The following is a 23,489-nucleotide window of genomic DNA, read 5'->3' on the forward strand; positions in this document are numbered from 1 at the left end:
TTAACTTTACGGTGCTTACCCCTCATGGCAGGAAGGCGAGGAGGCCAGGCACTCTTGGCCACTGCCGCCAATTAGGCCTGACAAGTCTCGGGGAAAGATCCAACAGTGGCTTCCACAGCCAATAAGCAGTGGATTTAGTTACTACTTGACCTGATTCTGTGACCGTCTGTCCAGCTCAAATGCTTCTCTAAAGTCTCTTTCAGAATGTGAAGCATCTCAAACTGCCTAAGCCTGCCCTGCTACACTCTCAGTCAGGTTGGTCCGTGATCCTCCCGGAGGCCTGTAAGAACATTTCAAGGAAAGCCCAAAGAACATGTGAGTCGAATAATGTTCCTCCCTTGGGATGTCCTGGGAGCCTTGAGGTGTCTGAAAGCTATATGTAGAGTCTGGGAAAATAACCACTTATGAAATGAGGCACAGACCCTAGCAATTCTTCCAGAGCTCCATGCCGACGTGAGAAATCTTAACGTGAGAGCAACACAACTGGTCAATCATGGGGACCTACTGACTCCTAGAAGCTGCCAACACGCGGGTCCCCTGCCCCTGCAGAGGGGACACTCAGGATGCAGGCAGTGTTTCCATCCAAACAGGAAAAAATCCAGGGCTCAGTGTACACATTTCACAGCTTTTTATTGGGATTCAGGAAAAGCCCTCTGGAGGCGGACGTGCTCACTGTCCCAGTTTGCCCAGGCCTTCCGCTGCGTGGGTGACAGCATTTGTGACTGTGTTGGTCACCGTCTCCGTGACTTCCTTCACCACCTTGTCCCCTGTATCATGGGCCTTCTTTAAGGCATCGGCAAGGGCTGTCGGGAAGAAAGCAGAATAGCGTCCAGTGAGCTAAGTAAACATGTCCAGCTGGTAGGGCTAGTGTCACCAGGAGTGGCCTGCGGGATGTGGCGGTCTTACTGGTCTTACTGGAGGAGCCCCGAGGGGACAGAGGGCAGCAGGGCTCCTGGAGGAATGCACTCAAGGGCGGATTTATTTCCCTGCAACTCTGAGTGAGACAGCATTTGCTCCGCTCAAGGGCCCGCTGCCTACTCAGACCACGTTTCTCTGTCAGCTGCCTGCTTCTAACGTCTGGTCATTTCTATATTGGTTCGTTTCTATTTACAAATGTTTTTCCTCAGTTTGTGGTTTTTCTTTTGGCACGGCTTATCACTTTTTTTAATGGAAAATTTAGAAATTTTATGTTGTCAGATTTACCTAGTATTTCCTTTATGGCTGTCAGGTTTTCTGTCATATTTAAAATGATCTTCTCTGGTCACTAACATAATATAATAAAAAATCATTAAAAAAAAGTGATCTTCTCCTCTCCCAGATTATCCAAATCTACTACCTTCTCTTCTAACAATTTAACAATTTCATGTATTTATTTATTTATTTTTAAGATTTTATTTATTTATTTGACAGAGAGACACACAATGAGAGAGGGAACACAAGCAGGGGGAGTAGGAGAGGGAGAAGCAGGCTTCCCCGTGAGCAGGGTGCCCGATGCGGGGCTTGGTCCCCAGACCCTGGGATCATGACCCGAGCCGAAGGCAGACGCTCAATGACTGAGCCACCCGGGCGCCCCAATGATTTCATGTATTTAATACATAAGCCCTCGATCCATCTGGAATCGATTTTGTTGTAAGGAAAGAGGTACTTTTACATTGCTATACTAAGGCACGCACACACATAGAAACATTTACGTAAATTTATATTTATATGAATAGAGAATTTTATCTCTGAAATGTTTTTTTGTCCAAGCCTGCTGTCACACAGTCGTTCGTGACACCATCTTAACATGCCGCAGAAAGGACTGTCTGGATGGCTCTTGCTTTAGCAAAGTGTGGTGTGTGGTCTCCGATGAGTGTTGATAATTGCATACCGACTGAAGGGTGCCACATCAAGGTCAGGGTTTGGCCTGGGTAGGCAGAGAACGGTTGCTCCCAGCGTCTAGCTTCCCTCCCTCCCTCCTTCCCCAGCCCCAACCTCAGCCATACCTTTCTCTCCAGCCTCCTTAGCGTGCTCCACCACCTCCTTGACCACCCCCTCCACGGCATGAACTGAAAAGATGAGAAGCCCAGAGTGAGAGCACAGTGCAAGCCAGCTTCTCAAGGCGGGGCCCAGGCCGCTCTGGATATCCTGGACGCCACCCCAGGCAGGACGAGGCAGCCCATGGGAAGGGCCCCGGCTGGCTTACTTCAGAGACTCCCGTGGGGCCTGGCTGCTGGGAGACAAGCTGAGTGAGCCAGACAAGGGCACGGGGCTCTCCATGCCCCTCGGCCTGGTCTGGCGAGGCCTGGAATGCGGACGAGCAGGCCTTCCTGCCAGCCGGGGGCCTGGGGCCAAGGTGGGGCCTGTCTCCCGGCTCTGGGTCCCGGCACCTCTCAGGTGTGCTGCTGGCCTGCCTCAGCCCAATGGAGGCTGCAGCAAGAGGCCAAGTCCCGAAGCCTCCTACAGCAAAACCGAGGCCCCAGAGCAATTCTTCCAGCAGAAGGGAACTCTCTGACCACCTAGGAGCTGTCTGAAGTTTGGGTGGCAGTGGCTAGAACCGGAAGATTCTGGAGTCAGAAGAACTGATTCTGATTGTCTCTGTGCTGCTTGGTTCCCTCACCTGTAGACTAGGGACAAGACTGAGCTCAGGGCCAGTGGAAGGTGAAAGAGGGCAGGGCACGCCAGCTGCAGGTTAGCTGATGAAAGACAGGCATGTCTGCAGCAGCCAGACAGACAGAACCACAGCAGCCAACTCGGACATGGACATGGACACGGAGCTGGGTTTCACAAAATGCCCAGTGGGACCTGGACTAGCCTGCCGCAAACAGTGGCAGGTGTCTGCAGACAATAAAGGGTTTCTGAGGACCTTGAAAAAATTCAAAATGTCCTTTGGATAAACCCCAGGGGCTGACTTTGAACAGAACCAGACTTGATGGTTTCTTAGTGAAGAAATCTTTGAAGCTCTAAACTGATGGTAAAAATAAAAATCCATTTTTCCTTTTTCTGTAGAGGATATTCAAAATAGGCTGTTTTGATGCAGAAGGGCTCCCGGGTTTCCAGAGGGAAAGATTCTAGCTACCCGAGGCTCACCCAAGCCCCTGGGCTCTCCTGCCCCTACGGGCCTCCTCTGAGCTGGAGTCCCTCGTGTCCTCAGTCACAGGCCCCCAGAAATGGGCCTGACCCGGCGAGGCCTATTTGGGACACTGGACCCCTCGTGACTCCACCCAAGCTGCCTTCCTCAGCTTCCGTACCCCTCATTTCCATTCTATCCCTGTGGGGCTGATCGGCCAGGGTTCCTCAAGGGGCTAAGACCTACCTCCAGTCTGCTGGCATCAACGTCCAACAGGCCTAATTGAGTCTGTCCCCAGCCCCAGAGCCTTAGGAGAGGGGCCCAGCTGGAAAGGAGCCTCGGGGTCCTTACCAGCTTCCTCGGTGGCCTTCTCGGTGCGGTGAGCCAGGCCCTCAGCCGCAAGTTTCCCCAGGCCTCCCAGCATCGTGTGGTGACAGGTGGCAAACAAGCAGGATGTTGGAGCCTGGACCAGCGTGCTTTTATAGATGCCTCTGATGCCTGCCTGGGCTCTGGAGCCCAGGCCCCCGCCCCAGCCAAGTAGGAGATCAGGTGGTGAGTCAGCGTAGGCGGCGGCAGGAGGAAGAGGCTGAGTGGGGCCGCCCCAATACTATGACTGCAGCACTGCTCCTCTGGCCATATGAGACCCTCACACCCCGTATTCTGGGACCCTGTGAGGGTCAGGGACAGGGAGTGGGGCTGAGACTGGACAGAGAAGTCAGCTCTGGGACATGTCCCTCCCCCAAAGCAGGAGGCCTGACTGCCTTGTGGGATGAGAGGGTGGAAGATCCCCAGGGTGGCCTAGTTAGGGGCTTGCGGATTTGGGGGCCTGGGAACCTGGATGGCCCCTCAGGCCAGGAGCACATGTGGAGTGGGGACCACTGGACCCCAGGACCTCAGCTCTGCAGTATCTCTGCAACTTTCACTGGAAATTTGAGGGGTGGAGGGTGGGGGCCTCATCATGGCACCTTGTCCAAGGCTCAGGAGGACACGGAGTTATCCAGAAACCCAGTCCTCCCTGGCTTGCAGTCAGCTGCTTCTCACTCACAGGAACACATGAGCACCTGAACAGCCCTGCACAGCAGCAAGCAGCCCAGGGGGGAGTCCGGCCATCCCTGCACCTTGGGGCCTGGCTTCTTGGAGAGGCCCAGTGCCCCCCAAGAGGTCCTAGAGAAGTAGATGGAGGACCCCACCACCACTACGGGAGGTGTGTCTGGTGGCTGTAGCCAGAATTCCAGAAAGCCACTCCACCAGCCCCTGACACATCGCATGCTTAAGGGGCCAGGCTGCTTCCCTAGTTATTCAGGATGGAGAGAGATGCCTCAAGCCACGTGCCACATGCTGCATCCCTTAGTCACTAGCCCAACCGGAGCCTCAGTTTCCTCATCTACAAAATGGGGACAGCCATGCCTTCCTGTCCATGTCACTGATAGTCGGTGGGATCATGTGTGCAAGCTCTTGGTAAACTTCTATTCCCTCCCCCTTGTCACTGACGTGCTAGGGGGGAGCTGCTTGGCCAAAGAGTAGCGGGGGCAGAGGGCTGGGGAGCATGACCCCACTGGCCGGAAGATAGGTCAGCCCAAGTCCCTGTTCGTGCCATCCAGGCCTAGGGCAGGAGTCTGAGGCCGCCTCCCTGCGTGCCTGCTCCCTCAGCCCTCAGAGCTGCTCAGGAGGGTGTGGTGAGCCCTAATTAGTGTTTACCGGACCACGGGCCCTCACGGTCTGGCTGCTACGGGGCTGAGGCCCTCCCACATTCCTGACTGGTGTTGGGAGGCCCCAAGCTGTGGCCAGCCCCCTGGGGAGGCGGGAGTGGGTGCTGTGGCAGCAGAAACTCTGGGTCACAGGGCCACAGCACCACACGTGTCATTCTCCACTGGCAGGAGTGGTCGGGTCTTAAACAATTTGAAGAGGCCCTCTTTGAGGGGAAGAATACAGTAATACTACTCTTGCAAGTGTTACAGATGGCTCTGTGTGACCTTGTAGACTCAAAAGAGGCCATGACGCAAGGGCTTCTGGAGCTTAAGTGGGTCCACAGGACTCTGGTCTCCGCTCATCGCAGCCAAATACCAGAGTCTCCTGCTCTGGCAGCACTGCTGGGGGCGTGGGGGGGTTTCCAGGACACAGCTGGTGGGAATTGGGCTGAGAGACCCACAGGGACTTCCCTGGACTCATCGAAGTCCCTTCCTCTGAGGTCGTGTGTGTCCCCCAGCCCCACAGGTGTCCTTGCTATGCCTGCTCCCCTGACCGGATGATGGTGTCACTCAACATTCCAGGGATGGCTTCCAGACCCCACAGACCCCTCCCCACCCGTGCCCATCCTAGGATACTGCTCCCCCTCTCCTCAGGAGCTCACTAGCCCCTCAAGAGGCCCTTGCTAGGCCTCAGCACCTTGGCAGGAGTCTGGTCCCAGTACCAGTCCAGAGCCCAGCCCAGTACAACCTCTGGATACACTTTTCTTTTTCTTTTTAAAGGTTTTATTTATTTATTTGACAGAGAGATAGAGCCAGAGAGCACAAGCAAGGGGAACGGCTGAAGCAGAGGGAGAAGTAGGCTCCACACTGAGCAGGGAGCCCGATACGGGGCTTGATCCCAGGACCCTGGGACCATGACCCGAGCCAAAGGCAGATGCCCAACCATTTGAGCCACCCAGGCGCCCCATGGATACACTTTTCTTCCACTGTCAGGCTACTGCTGCCCTTACCACATCACGCTCCCTGCCCATGAGACCCGCTGCTCTGTAATGCACTGACCTGGTGTGAGCACCCTGACTCCAGTGACAACACATTAGGGCCCCTGTTCTCCTGGCAAGACTGGGTCCAGACAAAGATCCCAAATGACCAGCTGGGAGAAAGTAAGGGGCCTGGAGAGGCCAAGCAGCCCAGGAGCCGCCTGGGGCCCCAGACCCTGGTGCGCTGGCCCAGGGCCACCCCCCTTGGTCTTCCAGCTCCAGCTGTGACCAGCTCCCCGTTCTCTCAGGCCAGCCTGTGCAAGACCCTCCTCACCAGGGCTGGACTCCAGCAACCCCTGCAGGGAATGACGTTACTGCCTGCATGAGGGTGAAGATGACTCAGGTGGGAACCGTCTCATCTTGGAAGAGGCCATGCTCACACTGGGCCCCGTGGAGCAGCCCTTGAACACAGGCACCTATGTGAGCCTGTCCTGAGTCAGAAGATCAAGCCCAACCCTTGGGGCAGGACAACCAGGTCTCCCGAGAAGCCAACTAATCCTCCGAGTGGAATCTGCTCGACAACCCAGTTTGGCAAAGGACCAGCAGGCTGCATCACCAAGTCACGGAGAGCCAATTTTTCAAATAACAATTTGCCAACTTAGCAATCACCAGTTCTGAAAAATAAAAACAAAGAATGTTTATTTTAAGTACTCAAATACTCAGGGCTGTCTTGTGTCTAAAGCAGGACGAGTCCTCGTGTGATCCGAACTGTGGGTGTCATGAATGTCAAGTGTTATGGTTGCCTGTCCTCCTTCTGCCTCCTCCTCCTTCTGCTGCATGGATTTGCGCTCCCGGTATAGACTGAGCCCACAGACCCTGCACACACCGACCCCTCCCAGCCGCACGGAACCAAATCCAGACTCCTGGAGACGGTCTGTGGGCTAGCAAAGGAGCACTTCCTCAGCATGTCAACTGACACATCCATGGCTGTCAGGCAGGGTTCTGGTGGAAATCAGAGGGCACATCAAGGGGTACCTGATGCCCACAAAGCTGTGGGCAGACTTCAGAGAACCCGTAAAGGATGGCAAGGTGCCCGGGGACCAGTAATAGTGAGAGTGGCTACTGGGCCTAGGAGGGGCAAAGGAGAGCCCGTACAGACGGCGAGGAGAGCCATGGCTTCGGGAGAAGCTCCCCAGACAGGAGCAGCAGAGGAACACAGCCGCTGCCAAACGTTGCCAAGGAATAAATACCTCTCCTCTCCCTCTCTGCTCTCCCGATGTTTCCCCCATTGGCTGAACCTAACTGGGGCTGAGGGCGTGGGAGCCCTGGTGATGCAGTTCACGAGGGCAGGTTCCCAGGGCGAGGGCGGGGAGGAGCAGCCGGAGAGTGGGTATGGATTCCCTGTAAACAGAACACCAGCTCAGCCGCCAGACTGCTGGGTCTGCAGGCAATGAGGCAGCAGCTTCATTCTAAAGAGCCCATTTCTCGGTCTTGAAACCACATGGAGGAGGAGGAGGAGGACAAAGGCAGCCCATCACCAACACACACACATCAAACCTAACTTCAGAGAAACTAGGAGACTGGGAAACTGTGCAAATCCAGAAGCCCAGCGGAACCAACGGCGGAAGACAGGCCGGTGCAGAAGAGCAGGGGATGGGGAGGGGCCCAGTGGCAGGCGTCTCAGACGTTGCCAGCAACACTCGCTCCCAGAACGAGAGGAACCTCCATGTCAGAACTCTTTGGGACAGAACTTAGAACCTGAGGAAGTGAAGAAAGAAGCAGAATAAGCCCAAGGAACTCCAGAGGGGTTACTCCAGAAGAGGACCACCTTCCAAGAGAGAAAAGAGCCCTTGGGAAAGCAAGGGCTGAACCCCTGGAGGCCACGACTGGGAAAAGAAGGCTGCCTGTAGAACCTTCTTGAAGTCAGTTTGGTTCTAAGAGGCAGAGGGGTCATGGCTATGAAGGTGAGTCCAACACTTATAGGAAAGAAGGGCAGGCTCCTGAGTGAGCCTGGGTAAACCCCTGGCCCTGACCCTCTCCATAAGAAGGTCCCACTGATGCCCGGGAAATTCTACTTCAGATTTGAACTTCGGATTCCCAACAGCCTCCAATGTCATGACTACAGGGCTTTACGATGAATACGGTAGGTTTCTCTCTTCCAACTCAATGTTATTTGAGTTGCAAAAGTAATAGAGTTTGCGTATCTTCCTCACCCAGCCTCCCCTGATGGATGTTTGCGCCTCAAACAACCACAACACAATGAGCAGAAGGTAGGAATTAACATTAGCCTATTTAGCTAAATTAAAATTTAAACTATTTAACTAAATAAAAATATTTAAATAAGAATAATAAAGTGTTTATTTTAACTTTCTCACTTTTTTAAAAATAGAAAATGCCATACACAAAAGTAGAATACAACGAATCTTCATGGACCCATTGCAGTAACCCAAGGGGCCCAGCTATAGCAATTCTGAGCTCACAGCCCAGATGTCTTCCCAGTTCATCTGTAAATATTTCATTCTTGAGGAACCTTCTAGAGGAGTAACTCCAACCAGCCAAAAGATAGCAAAAATATTTTAGCAAAAGGAACGGCAGAGAGCTTTTAATATCTTCAGTTGCAGATCTAAGACAAAACAAAGGTGTGGCTCAGAGAAGAGAAATGGAATGTAAATATTTAAAAAGTATAAACGTGGGCGCCTAAGTAGCGCAGTCGTTAAGCGTCTGCCTTCGGCTCAGGGCGTGATCCTGGCGTTTCTGGATCGGGTCCCACATCAGGCTCCTCCGCTATGAGCCTGCTTCTTCCTCTCCCACTCCCCTGCTGTGTTCCCTCTCTCGCTGGCTGTCTCTCTGTCAAATAAATAAATAAAATCTTAAAAAAAAAAAAAGTAGAAACGTGAGAAATAACAACAAAAAAAGAAAGAAAGAGAGAAAGAGAAGGGGGTTGAAAGTGGAAAATAGGGGCACCTGGGTGGCTCAGTCAGTTAAAACTCTAACTCTTGATTTCGGCTCAGGTCATGATTTCAGGGTCGTGGGACAGAGCCCCGTGTCCATGTCTGGGCTCTGTGCTCAGCGGGGAGTCTGTCTGTCTCCCTCACTCTTTCTTCCTCTACCCCTCCCCCTGCTTAGGCACATGTAAGCTCCCTTTCTCTCTAAAATTAAAAAAAAAAAAAAAGAGTCAATCTTTAAAAAAAAGAGAGAGAGAGTCAAAATAGAAAACTCTGCTCCTTGTCTCTTATGTAGTTTCTAACTTGACAGGAATCAGAGCTGACAAGTCAAGGGGACCAAAATGCAATGCTAGTGACCTTGTGTTTGGCTAGTTGAGGAACTGGAATCTGGAGAATCAGGAATTATTTGGGGGAACTGCTAATGGAAGAATTGATCTTTGGAGACTTGACCAATACCCAACAGGTATAGTGGCCACAGCCTTCTCCTCCTCAGCCAGTCTGGGCTCAACTAGCTTCATGAATCTCATGGAGACAGGCCCGGGCTCCTATAGGCTCCCATGGGCTCCCCTGGTGCTATGCCCACTGTGTCCCAGACATGGAGAAAAACTAAGTCCAACCGGGTCCTGCCTCCACACCCACCCGCAGGGCTCACAGAATAGAGGCACACAGAAACAAGCATTTGCACAGTGCCATGGGAGGACCGGCTACATGGGGCAGGAAGAGTGTGGAAGGGGCTGCACCCAATAAGGGCACCCATGGTGAATCTGATGATATGCAAACTCATTGTTATCCAGTCGGAGAATCAAAGGACAAGAACGACTGTGTTCATGTGGCAGATGTTCCCCAGCACCACTTTCGGCACTGGGTGTGCGCTCATCAGTAGAAGGCACTTGGTTGTAGCTCCATGGACAACCATCGCAGAGAAGCACACGGGAAAGGGACTCATTAACATAACTGAGGGAAAGGAGTACAGTGGGTGTGAGAATGTATCAGTCGTGGCTGATATACCCATCTGAGTGTGTGTGTGTGTGTGTGTGTGTGTGTGTGTATTGGAGGGTGGACGGGGAGCTGAGCTGGAACCTGAAGGATGAAAGAGTAGGAGCTCTAGACAAGAATGGTTTGTGGGGGAGGATGGAGAGCATTCCAGGTAGAAAAAACATCACGTGCAAAGACCCTGTGGTGAGCAGGAGCATGATGTCAAGGGACATGAAAAAAGGTCAATGTGGCTGAGGCACAGAGGGACAGGGTGTTGAGAGAGGAGGCTGGGGAGGTGGTTGAGGCCGGCAGGATGTTGGCATTCAGGTAACACAGGGATTGAAGCTTTTGTTTGCAAGAGAAAACCTCATTCACAGTGGCTCAAACACTGTGGGAAACCATCCTCTCGCTAGCATGTGGCAGCTGAAGGGTTGGTTAGTTTAGGGACTGAATAAAGCAACTTGGGACCCAGGTTCTTTCTATATTTCTGCTCTGCCCTCGTCAGCAAGCTGGCTTTTCCTTAAGCTTGTTCCTCTTTTGGTTACAAGTGGCCGCCACAGTTCCAAGCATCATTTCCAGCCACAAAAATGTCCAGTGGAAGAGGAAGGACTCTTTCTTCTTTTCTCTCTCTCTCTCTTTTCTTTCATTCATTCATTCATTCATTCATTCATTTTTTTGAGGATGGCAAATCTTTCCTAGAAGCTCCTTGGCCCTCAGATGTGATCTCCCCTCTTCTTAGCCAGAGCTGGGTCCCACACCCATCCCTAAGGCAATTTCCTGAGGAGCACTCAAAGAGGGATTGCTGGGCCCATAGGGATTTCTCTCTGAGTCACCAGCGGAAGGGCGAACACCAGTAAAGATGTGAGCGCTCTGCCAATCCAGCCCCTCGCCCGCCCCCCCCCCCCCCAGTTGTGGCCCAAGATGGTCTCTCTGATCCTGGCACCGAGCTGGAGGCAGGGGTTCCTGGAGATGCTGGAAGCGCCCCCACACTACTCAGAGGTGTCTTCGAGAACCTTCCCTTTGGGCCAGAGGGAGCAGCCTTGGCCCATTTTGCAGATTAGGCGAGGCCTTCTTTTCCCTACAGTCAGCAAACAAGAAAACAAGAATGGAACGGGCTTGGCCCTGGGGTGAGGCTGGGAGATGCTGAGGGTGAGAGGGAAAAGACCTGTCACACCCTTGGGAGGGATCCCAGATGGGACAAGAGAAAGGTCACTTGAGCAGAGCTGCACCCACAGAGAGACCTGGGCCGCCCGGCCTGACGCCACTCAACGACGCTGCTCCCTGCTGGAGAGCCCTGGAAAGCCCCTCAGGAAGCCGGCCCTGAGTAACTCGGGAAAGAAAGACCACTCTTTTCCCTTTTATCTCCCCAGAACTGGGAAGTGTAATCAGTATTTTTGAACGGAAACGGCTCGGCTACCTATGTCCTCGTCCCAAGAGAGTAGGATCCTTCCAGGTGGAGCGAATAACGCGTGCAAAGACGCGGAGGTGGGGAAGGGGCAGCGTGCGTCACCAGCTGCGGTGTGCCAGGGGGTCCGGAGGAAGGGGACCGCCAGCGCCCGGCGCCAGGGCCGCACCTTATCCTGTGGCAACTGTGAGTCACCCAGGAGCGGAGCGTACCCAGGGCTGGTGTCGCGTGCGTGGACACGTGCTGGAGGGGTGGGGACTAAGTTTGCGGGAAGTCTAGTCCCCCTACGGCCCTGCGGGACCTAAAGGCCGGCCTCGGTCCGGGAACGGAAAGGCCTGCTGTGTCCAAGCGGGAAGCGGTGCTCGCGGACGGGGTCGCGCGCGCACGCACACGGCCGGGTCCCTCGCTTCACGCCCGCGTGCACCGCGGCTCCTCCCCCCAGGGGGCGTGTCGTGGGCGGGGCTCCCGGCGGCCGCGCGGAACGCTGTCAAGTCCAGCCGGCGGGGCGCGGCTGCTCGGGGCGCGTCCTAGCCTTCGCGGTCTTGCCGGATGACTCACCGCCGGGCGGGGCCGGCGCACAAACACCCCGCAGGGGGGACTGAAGTCCCGCTCCTGCGACTCCGCGTCGTCCCCGAGAGAGGTCCGGCCACCCGAGGTCCTCGGAGGCGCCCGGCCCTGGGATTCCTCGGTGCTCCCAGACTCCAGGCGCAGGTCTCCGGGAGAAGTTCCCGAAGCCCCAGCCCTTGGAGCCTCTCGCCCCACCCCATCCCCTGAGCTGAGCCCCTCAAGCATCTGGAGACCCTCCTCCTAGGAGGGGTGCGGGATTCCCGAAGGGGGAATGGTTTGAGAATGGGGGACAGGGTGGTTCCTGAATAGAACGGGAGGCACACATACCTCGTTGAACCTCAGATAAGGGAGCGTCCGGATTCGCGCTGAGACCCATGGGAAAAGAATTCTCGGACAGTCTGTCTGCTTTTCCGAATTTGGAATGCCGGAACTCTGGATGTCCAGACTGGGTTTCTGGGGCTCAGCTCTAGGCCAGAGAGGGCTGGGCCCAGCTTGTGGAGAGGCATGAAGTGGACACAAGGTAGGAACAAGTGCTTTAATAAGGCAGCAGGCCAGGAGCCTGCCAGAGCTCAGGGCCTGGAGGGCAGGCATCCATGTCTCCCTTATGTCATTACATGAAACCTAATTTTTTCCCAAGACCCGAGAAAGTCTCAGAAGCCTGGTTAGCAGTCTTGTCGATGGTTTCCTGGGTGGACTTGGCCACCTGCTCCATGGCTGGGGAAGGAAAAGAGAAAGCAGATGAGGGCCAGGCCCTGGGAACCAGAGCCCTGTAGGGTTAGCCTGGCCTGGGTCTCCATTCCCAGGAAGCAAGGTGCATAGAGGGGCTCCGGAGGAAAGGGCGTTTCTGGGTGAGGGCTGAATAGGGTGCGGAGTGTGCTGGGGCTGCCCACCCTCCTGCCCACTAGCCCACCAGACCTTTCTGCCCTGCTTCTGTGGCCTGATCCACCACTTGCTGGGCCGATGCTTCTGCTGCAGTCACTGGAACAGAGAGATGTGGCCTTTAGCCCCTGTTGAGACACTGCTGACTACAGGGGCCCCACCATTGCTACCCCCCATCTGTTCTCTAGAGTAGTCTGTCCTACAGGCCCAAGGGGCAAATGCCATCGAAATCCTTTGACTAAGGCCATCCAGCCAGCAAGGCACAGGAGCCCTTTCCATGCCTCTAGGGTGTTCTTAGTTATTTATAACTCTGGGCTCCTCCCCTCTGGCCTGCTTCTCTTCCCAACTCCAAGATTGCAGAGAAAATATCCCAACAGAGGCTGGAGCTGGCATCTGGGCTGTCGCTGCTCCTGGGCATGGCCCAGGAAGAACCCTATCCCCCTTTCACAATGTCTCCTGCAGAAACCTGGCCCAGATGCCTGACTTTCCACCTGTAGTGGTCTGGATTTCACTTCTGCAAGAGGCCCTCTCACTGCGGCTTCTCTCCTGTGCCTCTCCCTAGAGGCACACAAGCAATGATGCTAGTGCCTCCCTGGGTAGGCAACTTAAGGCATTAGGAGATGAAGTCCAGAGAGGGGAGGTGACACCTCCAAGGTCGGCCATGTTCTTTGGATCAGAGTTGGTGCCCGTGGTGAAGAGAGTTTCCAGGGGCTCAAGTGGGTCCCACCTGCTGGGTGAGCAGGCAAGTGGCTCCAGCCTCCAGAGATCTGACTCATCCTTACTGCTGAACAGGAAAAAATCTGCTTTACTCAGACCCTGGGCCACGGAGGTGTAGGGGGGTCAAGGCAGGCCCTGGGTCTGTGGCTCACAACCCCCCCCCCCCCCCCGCACCTTCCTGTCCCCCTTGGGGCCTTATATGACAGAACCAGTCAGGGCCACAGAGAATGAGACTTTGCACCCAACTTAGAGATGGGGAAACTGAGGCCCAAAAGGAAAGGTCCCTAGACAGGCTTCCTGGTAGCATTTTTGTTTCAGGGGAACAACTGTGGGGGTTCCCTGGGGCACTGGTGAAGGAGGGTGTTGTCTGTTGACTGGGATATGTGCAGGACAGATTGGGAGCTGGAGTCCTGAGGGAGGCTGAGCTGGGACTGGAGGAACTGCAGCTGGTGGGCCCAGGGGTCTCCTCGAATTCCCTAGCCCCAGTCTACACTACCCCACCCCAACTGTGTAACCTCAGGTCTGAGGAGGAAAGAGCTGGAGGTGGAGACACAAGGCTGGGGACCTGCCGTCTGGGGTGAGGGTGGGGAGTCCCTCTGGGTGAGGACTTAGAAGGAAATGATTATTTGGGGGGGCGGGGGAGGTAGGGAGGCTCAAAACAACGCAGGAGGGGGCAGGGGCAGGAAGCCGCTTCCACCATCCCATCCGGTCCAGTGCGCCTGTGAGACCCCAGCGGGCGGAGATGGATCTCAGGGTGCGGAGCGCGCTCTCGGGGTGGACCTTCACCCTTCCGTAAGAACTGAGGTGGGGCCGCTCAGGATCGGGGTGGGGCGGTCCCCGCCCGCTCAGCCTCCTCATATTGGCTCCTGGCAATTCCCAAATCAGGCCCCGAACCCTCGGGCACCGCTGTTCCCCCACCTGCCTCAAGGCATCATCCCCTAAACTGGTGGGCGTCCAGCCGAGTCCCTGCGTCTCAGGGGAGGGCCCTCCCGAACCGGAGCCGCCCACCGACTTTCGGGATGCGCAGCCCGGGGCTTCTGGCTCCGTGAGTCCAGCCGGGTGCCCCTGCCTGTGCCCCAGGTCGCGCGCTGTCCTCACCCGCTTCCTGGGCCGCCCCCTGCACTTGCTGCTTCAGGTCCTGCAAGCCCTTGCTGGCCATGGCTGCGGGGGTCTGCGAGGTCGTCTGGGGGAGCCGCGGCGATGTTAGGTCTGTTCACCTTGCGGCGACCGGCGCGCGAGCTCCGGTTTTTAAGGCGCCCCAGGGCCGGCCCGCCCAGCGCGGGGCGGGGAAGAGGGGGGCGCGGGGCGTTTCCCAGCAGCCGGGCTCCGGGGACTGACCCGGCCCTGCTCCAGGCTCCGCCAGCCAGAGAGCACATCCCGGCCTCCGGTGGGCGGCCGTGGGAAAGCGGCCGTCCCGACCGGGTCTAAAGACGGGTGAGGGGCTGCAGAGGGCTTGGGTCGGGGTCCAGAGACGGGCTGGAATAGAAGGGGGGCGCACAAACCTCCCCCCTCCGCGTCGGCCCGACCCTTCGTCCCTGACCCTGAGGGTCCGGCGGGCGCTGGGTCAGCGCCGGGGCAGAATCTCAAGGCTGGAACTGACGTTAGTAAGAGCTGCCTTTTACCGAGCATCTACTGGTGCCAGGCGCTGCCCCCGAGCTTCACAGCCTCTTGTGTAATCTTCACAACTTCGTGAAATGGGTATTATTAGCAGTTTATAGGAAGAAACTGAGGCACAGAGGGCGCGGTAGGGCTCACCCAAACTCACGTGGCGGGGACTCGAATCTGCGTCGGTGGGCTGTAAACCCTAAAGCCCTGACAACCGTCAAGCAGGCTGTCCCCACACACTTGGCCAGGACACTGCAGACTGGCCACCTGTCCCTCGGCCACTGGGACCAAGCAGGCGCAGAGGGGAGAGAGTGGAGAAAATCCCTCTCACAGAGGGCGAGTCACTAGCAAGTGCCCCTGGGGAGGAAGCAGCCCGAAGTGGAGGGGGACAACAGAAAGAGCCCCTGTGTGCACCCAGCCCAGGCAAGGAGATCGCCACCTTAGGTCATCAGAGCCCTACGAGTTGGGCAGGAGGCAAGGTTCAGAGAGGGCAGGGACGCTCCCCAGGCCACACAGCGATGAAGGGAGTGGCCGAGCCTCAGATGGCTGAAGTCACCTTTCCCAGGATGGGGGCGCACACAGGATGTGGTGAGGACCCAGGGGCGCTGGGAGAGGGCTTAGAGGCTTGAGAGCCAGTGAGGTAGCCAGGGATCCCCAGCACAGCAAAATGAGCCAAGAGGCATGACCCCCTGGCTCATCAGGCCTCAACCCCTGGGAAGACCCCGCCTACCCAGGTCCACTCCGCTGGCCCATGCCTGCCTCTTATATGGGGCAGGGGGAGCAGAGGCTGGGGGGTAAACTGCCAAGCAGCAGCCACTGTGTGGAGTATCTGGAAGCATGCGCACGCACACACAGTGAGAATGGATTAATGGAGATAAGGTCAACCCTGGGCAAGTAGAAGAGACAGGCACTGAGATCCGACGGGGTGGGGCGGGGACACCGAGCATGGAGGAACCAAGCGGCCGCCACACCTGCTCCTTCTGGCCCGAAGCCTGGCCAAGCCCAGAGCACAAAGGTGGGCAGAAGTCGCCTTCTTGCTGCCTCAGGGACTCCGGGGAGCCCAGCCTGGCCCATGTCCTCCCAAATTCCCACCAGTAGCACCAGTCTCCGGCCAGAAGGGTCTTTTGACCACAGCAGTCAGCTCACGGCTGGCTGTTACTGCTGTTTGGTGCCGGTGCCGGTCCCAGTGCGTGAGAACAAGGCAGGGAGGCCGCAGCCTCTGCGGGAGGCAGAGCTGGGCCCCAGCAGGTGATACTAGAGACAGCTGAGTGGCTCGAAAGCAGCAGGCACTGCAGTCATAACTCTGGGGTTCAAATACTCCCCAGGGCAAGTCCATCTCTCTGAACCCCAATGTCCCCATCCTTGATGGGCGGATCAGGGAGACAGAATCTCCTTAAAGTGCTATTGTGAGGGTTAAATGGGCTGAAGGATGCCCCACACTCACCAGTGGGGCAGGGGGTGGGGGCTTCAACAGGAAGCCATTCACCTGGGGCTCCTCAGGATAGGGAGAGACCAGTTGTTCCTGTCAGCAAGTCAGGCACAGCCCCAAGAACCCAGAGCACGTAATAGAGGGTCTATTTTTTTTTTTTTTAATGTCAGCTCCATGCCCATTATGGAGCTCAACACAGGGCTTGAACTCACGACCCTGAGATCAAGACGTGAGCTGAGATCAAGAGCAGACCACCTAGCCTAACCGACTGAGCCACCCAGGCACCCCAACAGGCATTTTGAAGGCTAAGAGCAGTGCAGGTGCCATGGGGTGGGAACAGGCTTCCTGGACAGGGCAAACCTAGATTGGCATTTGACCCCAGGAATAGGCCCTGAAAATGTGTCTAGGGCAGGAGTGAAGCAGCAGGGACCCTTCCAGGTTCCTTTGGCAAAGGCAGAGGGCACTGGGAGCCTGGTGATGCACTGTGCACAGGGGCTGGGTCCAGGTGTCCTCTGTCCCCTGTCACCTTATGGGACTCCTCCTCTCTTTCTCTCACAGTCCAAAGAGCTCTCAGGCACACTCAGGCCCCAGGTCGACTCCTCCTGGGCATGCACAGGCCTGCTTGTGTGCGAGTTCTAGGCCCAGGAGCATTAACACCCCTGACTGCCCTCTTCCAGACCCTTCACTCCTCCCAGGGCAGGATTTGGGGGCCTGGGGGGCCAGCAGCCTCCTGCTCCTTTCTGCCTCCCCCACAGTGGATGTCCATGGCCAGCAGGCTGGGGTACAACCCTGATCAGCTGTGCTTGACAGGGTTCCCAGCCCCCAGGGCTGGCCTTGACCCCTGCTTCCCACCACTGAGGCAGGACGGGAAAGCGGTGCTCTCGGTAGTGTCTGAATTCGGGTGTGGACTCAAACTCTGGCTCTGACGCCCAGGGCTGGAGGCTTGGGGCAAGTCACTTCGATGCCCAGACTGGCTCTGACGCCCAGGGCTGGAGGCTTGGGGCAAGTCACTTCGATGCCCAGACTGGCTCTGACGCCCAGGGCTGGAGGCTTGGGGCAAGTCACTTCGATGCCCAGACTGTCTGGCTTCCAAAGGGAAAGGAATCCCTCTACCGCCTCTGAACAAGACCCCAGGGCATGATGCCAACTGCCCTTCCTGTAGGACACCTGCCAGCCTGCTCCCCAGGTGATTTTGAAACCTTGGGGGGGTGGCCTCTGCCATAAGCCGCCGAGTCCACACAGTCAGGGGCGCTGTAGCAGAGCATGGGAGTTAACTGGGTGGCTCTGGAGCCAGGCAACCTTGGCTTCTGCCCAGTCCCCGAGGTTCCTTGCTTTGTGCCCTTGGGAAGGTTATTTAACCTCTCTGTTCTGCAATTCATTCTTGGGGAAACTGGGATCATACCAACAGTTTGTTCCGAGGATTAGATTAGGTAAAGCGCTCAGCCCTGGGAGGAGCTCATTTTTACTACTTTCAAGGCGGAGGCTCACTCTCTTGCATCTCAGCTGTCCTCTTTGCTAATGACACTTGACAGGACTTCTGGTGAAGGACGGGAAAGCCCAGCTCCAGGCTGTGGGAGCTTGAGGCCGGGCGGGGGGCGGGGGCGGGCAGGCAAGAGGAGCCGTGGGGTCGTGTCCTCCTGTGCTGACGAGGACTCAAAGAGGTCTTGCCATGGGGCTTGGACGTCACATCTTTGAAGGTTACCATCTGTTGCAGGGAGGGGTGGAGGTTGTCTGGAGGAGCCAAAAGCAGGGCAGCTTCCCCCATGTTAAAAGACAACAGTGTGGGCTCGCTAAAGGGAGTGCCTACTCTCAGAAAGTTCCCGAAATGCCCAGGGTCTGCCCAAAGGGTACCTGGTCCCAAACCTGTTTCCCAGACCCACCAGCTGACTGGCCCAGCTCCTGTTCCTGGATGAGGTGGCCCAGAGCGGAAGCATGGGCACGTATGGCCAGGAGTGAGGACTTGAATTTTATTTGGAATCATTAAAAACAAAATTTCACAGCAGCATCCGTGGGGTCAGAAGGGCCAGGGGGCGGAGGCCGCGAGGAAGGGAGTGAAGGAGGTGAAGGCGTCAGAGGCAGCTTAGGAGGGCAGGCCTGCGGGTGGCCGGGTGTGGGCGCGGGAACATGGGCAACCCAGGTCACGCTCCAGGGCTGGGCACTCCGCGTGCCAGGAGGGGGTGGGGTCCGAGGCAGAGGGCTGTTCCTCGGGGCCTCCATGGCCGACTTGCATCCCTCTAGTCTCCTCCACTCTTGGCCTGGGGGAGAATGACCACACACAGCTCCAGGCCCACCCCTCAGCGGCCACCCCGAGCTGGGAGTCCTCTCCGCCCCTCCGCCCTGAGGGGACCTCACACTCAGGCTGAGGGGGCTCCAGAAGGTCAAGAGGCTGCCCTGAGGGCTCTGGGACCCCGGGAGGGAGGCAGGCTTGGCCAGCATACTCCGGGAGCCCAGCACTCACCTCCTCAGCTGCTTCCTCTTCCGCTTTGGCGGCCGTGTCCTCCTGCGGGGGGGCAGGCTGCTGCAGGTCCTCCTGTGAGGGAGCAAAGGGGAGCAAAGCGGATGTGGGGCGCTGTGGAGCGTGCAGAGGCTCCCGCGGCTCATCCCTGGCCTCACAGATGAGCAGAGGCCCTCCTCGCCTTGCTGTATGTGGACGGCAGGAGGTGAAGGACGTGTGAGGACCAGTCTGACCACGGGAGTGACAGAGCCTCACGTCAGGGCCCACAGTGGGGGCTCTGCCTGATGATGCCAAGGCCTCCTGGGGGCACCAAGCATCCTGGAGCCCAGCTTTACACCCCCCAAGCTAATGCGGAGTCTCTGGCCAGTCCAAGGTTGGGCCTCCGCATTGAGGAGGACTGGTGGGGTGGGACACATTGGGGTGGGGGAGGGCCATAGCCCTGAAGCCTGAGGCCTGACCCCACCCTCAGGGTCCCCGAATCACATGATCATACACCCTTATCCGACTTAGCTCCCAAATAATCCTAGGAGGAGGGGTATGCCATCACTGTTCATACAGCGACCCTAAGGCCAGGGAGGCCAAGTATCCAGCTCAAGGCCTCAGAGCTCAAAGCAATGGGGCTGGTGGGATCAAGTTCGGCTTGCTCCAGGCCCATCCTATCCCTAGTAGCGTCTTCCTCTTTCCCTGCCTCCTAGATGGGCTCTGGGCTCAAGCTGGTCTGGTTGAGGCCAGCAGGGGTTATACAATCCTCCCCACTTCCTGTCTCCCACTCTCTTACCCCCAGCCAGACACATGCCTAAGGTGGCCTGCCCCGGGGGGGGGGGGGTTGAGTGACAGCTGTGGGCAGGATGAGACTGGATGATCAGCCGGGATCCCAGTCCTAGCATCCACCTCTACAGGACCGCCATCTCCATGCGACCACTGGGACATGCTGGTGGATTGGGGCTTAAAAGAACACCAAACTGTGTCCGCCAAAGTTGGGGCAGGCCTTCCAGGCCAAGGGTAGGTGGCTCCCTGCCTAGTCCTGCTGTCCCAAGGCAGGTGCATGAGGCCAGCGGGATGACAGAGCTGTCAGACAGGCAGTGCTGCATCCTTCTAGGGTTCATTGGAGGGGGAGTTGTGACTGGTTTTTAGGTGTCACCAGCAAAGGTCTCCCTTGGGGCAGCCATCCGCACCCTAGGACCTGGGGTGGCTCCATGGGCTCACCAGCCCTCCTTCAAGGCCAGAGAGGAGGGCCCAGGCTCCCTCTCAGAGGCCCAGTGGCAGCCTGGCCCCACCCCAGGGCCTCTTTCACTGTGGGGTGGGGGAGTGAGGGGCCTGGCGTCTCCTGGAGCACCTATGGGCCTGCCCAGAGGCACAGATGATGATATAGTCGCCTGCTTCTGTTGGGTGCTCACCATGATCCAGGGTTAACAGTCTCATGGGGGGCGATTTCCCTGCAGGATCATACATCTCAGTGAAACGAGCACTCTCCCCCCTTCCATGTCACAGGGGAGGTAATGGAGGTGCCACAGGGTGGAATAGCTTCCCAAGGTCATACAGCTAGCAAAGGGCAGAGCTGGGAATGAGGACAGGGAGCAGTGGCCTGCTCCAAGGACAAGGGGACCCTGTGTTGGTCCTGCAAGTGGGTGCCTGGGTGGCTCCACTTCCCCCCACCCACTCCCCGAAGCGGGGATCCTCATTGCTGGGTGCCGGGAGCAGCCTGTATCTGCCCCCATATAAGCCAGACTCCCACTCTCCCTCGCACTCATGCAGAATCTGTCGGAGCACAGGCTCTGCCCCAGGCTGCCCTGGGACCTTGGACACCTTACTTAACCTCTCTGGGCCTCATTCCCACACCCCGTCTGCGGGGATTTTGTGCCCATTAAATGAGTTAATAAGTGTAAAATGCTTCAGGCAGAGCCTGCTCTGTGGTGGGTGCTGGGACAGCTCACCCAGGGGGCCTCCGCCTCCTGGGAGTGCCCTATTGCTCCCGTGCTCTCTGCAGCCGGCAGCCCACGGGTGTGAGTGCGCAGGCAGGCGCACACACACACACACACACACACACACACACACACACACGCAGAGGCACGCACACACGAAGGTGGGGGGGCGGGGTCAGGACCCTCACAGCTTTGTCACAAGGGGGCGCTGCTTCCCTGTTCCTCCTGGGGGTGAAGGCCGCCCACCAGGCCCTGCAGGGAGGCTGGCCTCCAGGCCCATGGGCGGTGACTTGGCAGCTCCAGCCTGGTGTCTAAGGCCCAGGAGGCTGCCTGTCACCTCATGGGGCCCGCGGGTCTAGTGAAATGTGGGAACTCCCCAACGCTGAGCATCGAGAGGACGTGGCTTTGAGCCTCACTTTCCAGTTGGGCCCCTAAGGCTCTGCTTCCCTGCATGTCATGAGGCAATAATGCCTCCGGCCCAGCGAGCCTCTCGGGGACCAGGTCTCACCTTTCGAACCACTCCAGAGGTGATGGCAATGTTCTCTGCCTCCTCCACCGTCTTGATGGCCACTGTGTTGACGCTGGTGACCACGGCCTCACTCACAGCGTTGGCCTGCTCCTTGGTCTTCTCAGCCACTGCAAGAGGACTCTGGCTCTCCTTGGTCCTCCTGCCCCTCCCCGCACGGGCCTGGCCTGCCCAAGTCAGGCTGAGCAGCCCCTTCCCAGGGCGTGTAAACCCCTGGCTCTACTAGAAGCCCCCGGCTGTCCCTTTCTCTGACTCCAGGGGAGCCCTGATGCCGATGGCGGGATCAGGGGGCCCACCCTGGGTCTAGCCTTGGGGTCTGGGGGGGGTCTGGGTCCACGAACAGCTTGGGCTCCCAGCTGGGAGGTAAGGAGGACCCTGGGCTCGGGTCTTCAGTACCAGGTTGCAGCCCCTGGAGGTCCCAGCCCTCATATCCCCTGGTCCTGAGCTCCTCACCTGAGGTCACGCTCTGCACCACATTCTCCTTGGTCTTGGCTCCTGGGGAGGAAATGGAGGCTTCAGCCTACTCCTCCTGGTGTTGGGGGGGTGGTGGTCAGGGCAAACACACACAGAACAGCTGGACAAGCTGTGGGGTCGGTAGGGGGTGAAGACAGTGTCTGGGGCCTGGGAGTCCCTTCAAAGGCTGCTTCCGGCTGTGTCTGGGGGACGGGGATGGAGGGGAAGTGGACAGGACAGGACAGGACAGGACAGGGGTGAGAGAGACCAGGCCTGAGGTAGGGGCCAGACCCGTCCGGGTATGGCCTGGGCCTCGGAAGCAGCAGCAGGACAGAGCTGAGTCACCGGCTTCCGAGGGGCTGAGGGGGTGGGGCTGCACAAGACACTGGGACTCCACTCCTCTCCCCTGCCCACCCCTTCCCTCTTAACAGGGTGGGATCTGGGACGTGGCTGCTGAGCACCTGCCCGCTCATCTCAGGCTCCAGGCTCTCCGTGGCTTCTCATCTGAGTCCAGGGGCTTGCAGGTGGTGCTGGGATGGGGGACACTGGCTTGCAACTATGCACTTTTCATGTGCGTGCGTGTGTGTGTGTGTGCACAAACAGGTGTGTCTGAGGGCTGAGGGCCCTCTTGCTGTTCTGCCCCAGAGCCCCTGGGGCCCTGAGGAGGTCAAAGCAGACACTGGGGGGTTTGGAGGGTGGTGTTCAGGGGGATGGGGGTGCACCAGGGCCTGGAGACCCTGACTCAACAGCTGCGTCCTCATCCCCACCCCAAATGCCTCCTTGGGGCTGGGGGATAAGGTTGGCCCTGAGAAACTGGGCACCCCGCCTCCAGCCTCCCGGCTGCTGCACCCCGCCACGCCCTGCTTCACCCATACTCACCCACATACATGACCCCCTCCTTGGTCTTCTCAGCTGCTTCCGTCACCCCCTGCTTGGTCTTCTCCACGGCGCCCACCACACCCTCCTTGGCGATGGAGAAGCCCTTCTTGAAGACGTCCATGGTGGTGGGCAGGGCAGGGAGGCTGACTCTTGCAGAGAGCTGGAGCTGGAGCTGGCGAGAATGCTGCTGCAGCCGCCGTCCCCGCCGCCTCTTATTGACGCCCATGAAATATTGATGATGCGGCGGCTGGCTGCTGGGAGCTCGGCCAGCGGGGCGGAGAGGGAGGGGGAGGGGGCCCGCCCTCACCTTCCTCCGGGGTGGGGCAGGGGGGTCGGGCTCCCCTGGGCCCCTGCTGCCCAGCCCCCCCCTCCTGCCCTCTGCCCTCCCTCCGGGGAAGGGGGCTGCAGGGGGCGGGACGCGTCCTTATCCATCACTGGCCCTTATTCCTCCGCTGCATCAGCCGTCCGGCTGGGGTCTCTCAGGCCAGGGGCCATTGTGTCTGATCCATCTGGGACAGAGGGGGTCAGGCAGGGGAGGCAGGTAGGGCAGGGGTCAGGATCACGTGGGCCTGTCAGGCAACAGTGGCCAACCTCCCAGACCAGCCTGGGCTGCCTGGTGACTCACCAGCCCCGTGGATGCCCCCAGCCCCGGGCTCCAGCAAGGGCCGCTGGGGCAAAGGAGCACGCAAGGCTTTCCCAACTCCCAACTCCTAGGTCGCCCTGGCGACCCTAGGACAGCTCCTTTCTCTCTCTCCGAGTCTCCGCCCACCTGCTGGCTCCCACAGCCCAGGGGTGAAAGGTGCTGAGTAGGCATGAAGGGCCCCCGCTTCCTGGCCACCGGCCTGGATGGGCAGCAGGTTCCCCCAGACTGACCGACCGCTTCCTGCAGCCCCTCCCCCATGCTTGGGCTCTTCTCCTAGCTCCCATGGGGACGTGTTCAGTGGGGCCACCTCCCTGTGTGTCCCACACCTCCAGTGTCCCTGACCTAAGTCCTCTTGAGGCACAGGAACCGGCCTGA

General features: G+C 58.0%; 3 protein-coding genes across 3 annotated transcripts; all 3 read right to left on the reverse strand.

Annotated features, from left to right (window-relative positions):
- Window positions 1-611: 611 nt before the first annotated feature.
- FAM25A (family with sequence similarity 25 member A) lies at window positions 612-3,556 on the reverse strand. Its single transcript, XM_026504611.3, has 3 exons — window positions 3,401-3,556; window positions 1,986-2,048; window positions 612-803 (listed from the first exon to the last, which is right to left on the reverse strand). The coding sequence occupies exons 1-3, from the start codon at window positions 3,471-3,473 to the stop codon at window positions 670-672; spliced, it is 270 nt and encodes an 89-aa protein (XP_026360396.1). The 5' UTR covers window positions 3,474-3,556; the 3' UTR covers window positions 612-669.
- An 8,571-nt stretch (window positions 3,557-12,127) lies between these two features.
- ADIRF (adipogenesis regulatory factor) lies at window positions 12,128-14,436 on the reverse strand. The gene is made up of 3 exons (XM_026504614.4): window positions 14,301-14,436; window positions 12,522-12,584; window positions 12,128-12,320 (listed from the first exon to the last, which is right to left on the reverse strand). The coding sequence occupies exons 1-3, from the start codon at window positions 14,359-14,361 to the stop codon at window positions 12,217-12,219; spliced, it is 228 nt and encodes a 75-aa protein (XP_026360399.1). The 5' UTR covers window positions 14,362-14,436; the 3' UTR covers window positions 12,128-12,216.
- Window positions 14,437-18,189: 3,753 nt separating this feature from the next.
- On the reverse strand, window positions 18,190-22,712 carry SNCG (synuclein gamma). The gene is made up of 5 exons (XM_026504610.3): window positions 22,472-22,712; window positions 21,593-21,634; window positions 21,122-21,249; window positions 18,695-18,766; window positions 18,190-18,491 (listed from the first exon to the last, which is right to left on the reverse strand). Exons 1-5 carry the CDS (start codon window positions 22,695-22,697, stop codon window positions 18,471-18,473), a joined length of 489 nt encoding a protein of 162 aa, XP_026360395.3. The 5' UTR covers window positions 22,698-22,712; the 3' UTR covers window positions 18,190-18,470.
- Between the last annotated feature and the right edge of the window lie 777 nt (window positions 22,713-23,489).

This window comes from Ursus arctos, unplaced genomic scaffold (genome assembly GCF_023065955.2).
Source record: "Ursus arctos isolate Adak ecotype North America unplaced genomic scaffold, UrsArc2.0 scaffold_7, whole genome shotgun sequence".
Lineage (NCBI taxonomy): Eukaryota > Metazoa > Chordata > Mammalia > Carnivora > Ursidae > Ursus > Ursus arctos.

Bases quoted from the DNA above. Each gene is read 5' to 3' on its own strand.
- FAM25A (XM_026504611.3), bottom strand. From the start codon at position 3,473: ATGCTGGGAGGCCTGGGGAAACTTGCGGCTGAGGGCCTGGCTCACCGC. The intron at 2,049-3,400 runs GTAAGGACCCCG...TCATCTTTTCAG, and splicing joins GAAGGCCACCGAGGAAGCTG to TTCATGCCGTGGAGGGGGTG. The intron at 804-1,985 runs GTATGGCTGAGG...TCTTCCCGACAG, and splicing joins TAAGGAGGCTGGAGAGAAAG to CCCTTGCCGATGCCTTAAAG.
- SNCG (XM_026504610.3), bottom strand. From the start codon at position 22,697: ATGGGCGTCAATAAGAGGCGGCGGGGACGGCGGCTGCAGCAGCATTCT. The intron at 21,635-22,471 runs GTGAGTATGGGT...TTTCCTCCCCAG, and splicing joins GGAGGGGGTCATGTATGTGG to GAGCCAAGACCAAGGAGAAT. The intron at 21,250-21,592 runs GTGAGGAGCTCA...GTCCTCTTGCAG, and splicing joins GGTGCAGAGCGTGACCTCAG to TGGCTGAGAAGACCAAGGAG.
- ADIRF (XM_026504614.4), bottom strand. From the start codon at position 14,361: ATGGCCAGCAAGGGCTTGCAGGACCTGAAGCAGCAAGTGCAGGGGGCG. The intron at 12,585-14,300 runs GTGAGGACAGCG...TCTCTGTTCCAG, and splicing joins GGGGGCGGCCCAGGAAGCGG to TGACTGCAGCAGAAGCATCG. The intron at 12,321-12,521 runs GTCTGGTGGGCT...TTCCTTCCCCAG, and splicing joins CACAGAAGCAGGGCAGAAAG to CCATGGAGCAGGTGGCCAAG.